Genomic DNA, 7,191 nt, shown 5'->3' with positions numbered 1-7,191 from the left:
TCCGGATCTTCACCATACCATTGGTGAAGATGAACTGGTGTTGGAAGGACGTCATGTGTTGCTCTGATGGAAAAGCTCAACCGCCTCGCTTCCATGGCCCACAGATCCTTCCAGCTGATCTTCCTCTTCTCCACACTGTCCCATCGAGTCCACTGTCCCTGTTTGGCAAGAGAGACTGCCTTGGCCCACCTTGCAGCCTCCTCCTGATGGCGTACTTCCTGCACTACCATCTTCCGCCGCTCTGGTGCAGTGGCCTTACTCCAAGCAGCACGGCTAGTTAGCCCAAGGCCTCCTCTCCCTTGCTGAACATGACCCACAATGTCAGCATGTCTGAGGGCTGCTGTTACCTCCTGGACTGCTTTTCCTGGCCTCCATTTGCGCCCAGTTGCCAAGGTCGGTGCATTGTTGCTCACCACTGGGTCTTGAGATTCATTCAGTGTCATCTGGAGCCTGGTTTTTGCACACTTGAATTCCTCTGTTAGACTGGTGAGGGGCAGCTTGAGGACACCATCTCCATAGAGGCCTATGGTGGTAAGGCATCGAGCCACTTCTTTAAGTAGCCTGTGACTCCTCTTTCCATCTTCTCCACTGTTGAGATTGGAACCTCACACACTGCTAGGGGCCACAACACCCGGGGTAGGAGACCAAACTGCAGACACCAGGCCTTTAACTTTCCAGGTAGCTGGGTGTTGTCGATGGACTGTAGGCTACTACTGATGTCTTTACGCAGCTTTTGCACCTGGTCTTTGTCCTTCAGGCTTGCATCATACCACCTTCCAAGGCTTTTTACCGGCTGCTCAGACACTGTTGGGATTTGGTCATCTCCGATGAAGAACTTCAGGTCAGAGAGTACTCCCTTCACAATCGAGATGCTGCGTGACTTGGATGGTTTAATCTTCATACGGGCCCAGCTGATGTTCTCCTCAAGTTTTCTGAGCAGTCTCCGGTGCATGGGACAGTGGTGGTCAATGTTGTAATATCATCCATGTAGGCTCTGAGTGGAGGGAGGCGGAAACCAGAGTCGACTCGCTGTCCACCAGCAACCCATTTTGAGGATCTGATGATAACCTCCATTGCCATTATGAATGCCAACTGTGTTTTCCACCTCTTTCTATGTTGGAGGGCTGGTCTCAATATGATGTACCGGGGGTTCAATGGGTGGGATATCTGATGGGATGGCCAGATGTTCATGTCGCTTTGGGTCAAAGTTTGTTGTTCTCAGGTGCTCCTCTAGGTCTTTCTTTGTTGTTTTTAGAGCTCCACTTTTTTCCTTCTTGAAGAGACTTTTAAGGAACTCGAAGGGATCTTTATAGAATCGAGTTCTAGTTTTTTCTTTCTTCCTTCTGCATTTCCGTAGGTTCTCTGCTCTACGGAGGGATGCCAACCGGGTTTTGATGTCAGCCTGAAGTGCCTCTATGCCCTCCTTTTCCACTTCAGAGGCCTTCTTCCACTGTTTTAAGCTGTCTCCTTTCTTTGAACGAGGCGCTTGATTTCTTGTTGCCTCCTGGAAACTGGTGGGGTTGGAACCTTTCTCCCAACTTTTGCCTCTTGCACTCCAAATCTTTCTGTCCCGTACTCATAGATGATGTCCCCCATCCTCTCCAACTTCTTCTCCACTGTGCCTCAAAGTTTCTTGAGGATCAAGGTAAGGTCAGTATTCACTGTTTCCCACAATTTCTTGTCACTGGTGCCAGGCCACTTCACATACGGTCTGTGCCCTGGTAGTCTCCTCTCGACTGCAGGTCTGGGAGGCTGGGTGAGTTCCACTCCTGTTGTTGGTTCCACCTCAGTTGTTACTTCGGTGCTTGAGTTTACGTCCTCCATGACAGTGGTACCTAAAAGGAAGCGATTCCCAAACCTTCCATAACAAAGCCATCACCTACAGAGAGATGAACCTGGAGAAGATTCCCCTAAGCAAGCTGGTCCTGGGGCTCTGTTCACAAACACAAATACACCCCACAGAGCCCCAGGACAGCAGCACAATTAGACCCAACCAAATCATGAGAAAACAAAAACATAATTACTTGACATATTGGAAAAAATTAACAAAAAAACAGAGCAAACTAGAATGCTATTTGGCCCTAAACAGAGAGTACACAATGGCAGAATACCTGACCACTGTGACTGACCCAAACTTAATGTATGTACAGACTTAGTGAGCATAGTCTTGCTATTGAGAAAGGCCGCCGTAGGCAGACATGGCTCTCAAGAGAAGACAGGCTATGTGCTCACTGCCCACAAAATGAGGTGGAAACTGAGCTGCACTTCCTAACCTCCTGCTCAATGTATGACCATATTAGAGAGACATATTTCCCTCAGATTACACACAACCACAAAGAATTTAGAAAACAAATCCAATTTTGATAAACTCCCATATCTACTGGGTGAAATTCCACAGTGTGCCATCACAGCAGCAGGATTTGTGACCTGTTGCCACAAGAAAAGGGCAACCAGTGAAGAACAAACACCATTGCAAATTCAACCCATATTTATGCTTATTTATTTTCCCTTGTGTACTTTAACCATTTGTACATTGTTACAACACTATATATATATATATATATAATATGACATTTGTAATGTCTTTTATTGTTTGGAAACTTCTGTATGTGTAATGTTTACTGTACATTTTTATTGTTTATTTCACTTTTGTATATTATCTACTTCACTTGCTTTGGCAATGTTAACACATGTTTCCCATGCCAATAAAGCCCCTTGAATTGAATTGAATTGAATTGAGACCTCCGAGCGTGGTGAGTTTGGGTCAGACTCAGTTTCTATTTATACTCCAGACTACACGTGAGTTGCAGCAATGTTTGCCATCACACACGCACGTACACACGCACGCACAAACGCACGCACGCACGCACGCACACGCACACGCACACGCACACACACACACACACACACACACAGCAGCAGTGCTAGTCACTTACTGTGCTATCTGTCACACTCAATCTCTCCCAGTGTGTGTGTGTGTGTGTGCGTACGTACGTGCGTGTGTCCGTGTGCGTTTGTTTGTATGTGTGTGTGTGCTTGTGTCACACTCAATCTCTCCCAGCCAAGGCCTCTCAGCTTCATGACAGAATATCTTTGTGACAAGTTAACATAGAGACTAGTGTTAATACTGTATGGCAGTGAGACATGACAAGGTGGTTGAACGCCCCAAAAATTTGAATTCTGGTTGTGCAGAACAGTGTTAACCCCAATGGACAAGTGCTTAGCTTTTTTATTTATGTGCAAATCAAACCCCCTTGTAAGGAAAATATAATTGATTTTCTATTCATATATGTTCACTGTAGGTCCCAGTACTCCTAGTAAGGTAACAGCAGTGATAGTGGTGGTATGTTCTACCACACTTGACTTGCTAATCAGTGAGGCTGACTGTTCCACATAGGTAGCTATAGGTCGCTAGGTAGTGAGGAGTGGTGATTGCTGCTGATTGAGGCTCCCTGGTGGATAGGAACACAAATCTGTCAGATTCAGATAAAAGCCTGTTTGGAGTAGCTGGCTTCCCTGCCTGCAGCATCATCAAACAGCATCTGACTGCCACGCACGCACACACTCACGTACGCTCACACACACTCACACAAGCAACACACTTCATCTCTCTCTGTCTCTCTCTACTCCCTCTCTGGTTAGGTTTACTCTGTTGCCATGGTTACGCCCAGCTGGAGCCCACCGTTGTGTGAGGAACCTGTCAGGGCGTCTCTCTCAGATCACCTGATGTGGGTCGATCTCGCGTTGGCCTCGCTCACTACGCCGTCATTCAATTTGCCTTTGATTAAGTCTGTAACAATACTCGCTGTATGAAGTGTATACCACCACCGCATCTCTACATCTGTGTGTGTGTGTGTGTGTGTGTGTGTGTGTGTGTGTGTGTGTGTGTGTGTGTGTGTCTGTGGAAATGCATCTGGTTATTACGTCAGTGTATGCTCATAACTGCTCATGTATTTTGTCAGCTTTGCCTTTTCTGCTGAGGACCCCTCGGAGGGTCGGAAAGGACACACAGTGCCTTGTGTAAGTCTACACACCCCTTGCACAGTCTTCAAATGTTACTGCCCTGCTACAATATATCCATGGAGTGTCCGGCATTGCCATCAGCCGTTGAGGAAATGCTTCCTTTGAAATCAATGAAAGCTGCTTCAATGCCTGTGTTGAGCTCGCATTGCGTCTCGTCCAATGGCAGCTTCCAAGGTTAAATTCCTGATGGCTGACTTGCGCGTTCATTCTATCTTGTGAATTGAAATAATGAGAAATAAAGTTTATTTTAGTTGCATATGGCCTTGACTATACACCACTGGTTATTGTACTAAGATGTATGAAGTCAAGAATCTACTACTACTAGCTAACTAGCTACATTGACTAGCTAGGTTCCCAATGTAAACAAAAGCAACTTGTGAAATTGGAGGATTATTTAGTACAACCACTACCAACAATTTAATGAGCACTGGACCAAAGCTATTGTACTTACACATAAACAATGAATATGGAACAGTATGAAAACTAGAATATAGACCTCTTCCCCTCCCCTCTCCGCTCTTCCCCTCTCATCTCTACTCTTCCCCTCTCCTCTCCGCTCTTCCCCTCTCCTCTCCGCTCTTCCCCTCTCATCTCTACTCTTCCCCTCTCCTCTCCGCTCTTCCCCTCTCCTCTCCGCTCTTCCCCTCTCCTCTCCGCTCTTCCGCTCTTCCCCTCTCATCTCTACTCTTCCCCTCTCCTCTCCGCTCTTCCCCTCTCCTCTCTGCTCTTCCCCTCTCCTCGCCGCTCTTCCCCTCTCCTCTCCGCTCTTCCCCTCTCCTCTCCGCTCTTCCCCTCTCCTCTCCGCTCTTCCCCTCTCATCTCCGCTCTTCCCCTCTCCTCTCTGCTCTTCCCCTCTCCTCTCTGCTCTTCTCCTCTCCTCTCCGCTCTTCCCCTCTCCTCTCCACTCTTCCCCTCTTCTCAAGCAACGCAATGTGTATAGTGGAACTGAAGAGTTAAAATCACATCTTAAAATGGATTACATTTGTTCCTACTGATGTACACAACCTATTCCATAGTTCAGAAGTGATAGAATATTATCAAAATTAAGAAATAACAAAAATCCAACCCAGAGATGAATACTTGGTGGAAGCACCTTTGGCAGCCATTAGAGCTGTGAAACACTTGGAATAAGATTCTATCAATTTTGCACAATTCAGAAGACAGATGCAGGGTTTCCTCTAACTTTTTATTTGGGCTCTGCTCCTTTCCCCAGTCCCTGCCGGTGACAAGCATACCCATAACATGATGATTTCCCCAGTCCCTGCCGGTGACAAGCATACCCATAACATGATGATTTCCCCAGTCCCTGCCGGTGACAAGCATACCCATAACATGATGATTTCCCCAGTCCCTGCCGGTGACAAGCATACCCATAACATGATGATTTCCCCAGTCCCTGCCGGTGACAAGCATACCCATAACATGATGCTGCCACCACATTGGTGGATCAAAGGGATCAACAACACTGTATTCACTCCACATTACTGACCTGTATGACGAAGTGAAAAGAATAAAGCCTGTTTTAAAAAATCCACTCCAAATGACCCATTCTGTTTTCAACAAGGCTGTCAACTAATACTGCAAGACACAGCACAGCAAAGAAATGCCCTTTTTAGCCTAAATGAAAAACTACAGGCTTGAGTTAAATCCAGTACAACATAACACAAAGTATCATGTTATGGATATGCCGGTCACTGGGGAGTTTGCAAAATAAATAGAAAATAGAAAATAGAATAGAAAGGAGCAAAGCCCAGCTAAAAAGTGACAGGAAAATCTGCCTCAGTCTTCTGAAACGCTAAGCCTGAGATAGATGTGTATTTTTTCGGGGGACAAATATATATATATTTGTTATGTCAAAGACACACTAGAATGGCTCTCCAATAGATGTTGTGTGTTCCTGAGTGGTCCAGCCTTAGTCCTAACTTACATTTCCTTGAAAATCAGAGACAATGTTTGAATGTTGCTGTCCATCAATGACTCCCACCCAAATGCATCGAGCTTGAGCAATTTTGACAAAAACTATTGATAACTGTTTCCCCAAGAGTTGTGCAAAGTTGGTAGAATCTCATTCAAAATGATTCACAGCTGTAATGGCTGGGTGTGAAGATGTACACAATCAAGACATCATTTTTTTTAAAATATTTTTTTTTATTAATTTGGAAATGTTTCTATAATTTTTTCTTTAACTTTAAAAATGTGGAGTATGTTGTGTACAACATTAAGAACAAATCTAATGTGTTCTCTTTTGAAATGTAATTTCAAAGCAGCAAAATGTGAAGACTGTGCAAGGGGTGTGTCGGCTTTCACTGGTGACTGTAAATACCTATCTCTTATCCCATTTCCAATCCTCTGTAAAAAGACTGGAGTCAAGGCAGCATGTTGTCAGTGGTGGATTGGTGGATGGGGTAAATTATAGGTAGGACCCAGCATTGATTTGCAACCCACTTAGCTGCTGCATTTTCCTGGAGATGTTTTGTGAGGATCGGCAGGAAACTATTATCTTTTGTTCAGGTGTTTTGCTTTTCACACAATACCAACCATGGACAAAAAAACGAAGAGACGTAGCTAATCTGTTTAGTCAGAAGGGAGTCCAATTTGGCAAGGTCCCACTGTTAGAAACCCTAGTTTAGGGTTAGGAGGGGAACATGTACACTGACAGACACTATATGGATTCCACAGGGAGGTGGGTGGTAAGGAGACTCTTGAATATATATTTGCATTACATTTGTTTCTGGGTATTTGGTTGCTGTTCCATGTGAATGGGCTGGATGGGGAATGGAAATTGGGTCACCAGAGAGGTGACGAGAAAATAGATACAATTGGTGGATGGATATATATACTGTAGGTGGAGAGAATGAGAGATGGTGCGATCAGGAAACCGCGGGGAGAGAGAAGAATCGTAAAGGAGAGCAGCAAAATAGGACAGGAGACAGAGGAGAGAATGATTGAGAGAATGAAGATAGAGAATAGGATGAGATGAGGAGACATGTTAGCTACATGTTAGCTACAAACCAGGTGGGGAAATAGATAGAATGATAGAAGAGAGGAGAAAAGATGCAGACAGTAAGGGAAACATGAGAAAATTAGATGAGAGAGAAAGGGACACAGGGGAAACATTAAAGTATATGGCAATGATAAAGATCAATCACACATACAGTAGGCTACTTA

At 45.0% G+C, this 7,191-nt stretch overlaps 1 protein-coding gene across 1 annotated transcript in view; it reads left to right on the top strand.

Moving 5' to 3' along the window:
• Positions 1–1,582: 1,582 nt before the first annotated feature.
• LOC115128551 (forkhead box protein O3-like) overlaps positions 1,583–7,191 on the top strand; it is a 13,642-nt gene continuing 8,033 nt past the window's right edge. The window contains exon 1 of the mRNA XM_065018136.1: positions 1,583–1,645. Coding sequence (XP_064874208.1) covers positions 1,583–1,645 — 63 coding nt within the window. The remainder of the gene's footprint in view (positions 1,646–7,191) is intronic.

Source organism: Oncorhynchus nerka, linkage group LG4 (assembly GCF_034236695.1).
Source record: "Oncorhynchus nerka isolate Pitt River linkage group LG4, Oner_Uvic_2.0, whole genome shotgun sequence".
Taxonomy (NCBI): domain Eukaryota; kingdom Metazoa; phylum Chordata; class Actinopteri; order Salmoniformes; family Salmonidae; genus Oncorhynchus; species Oncorhynchus nerka.
This window is presented reverse-complemented; position numbering and strand designations above follow the sequence as displayed.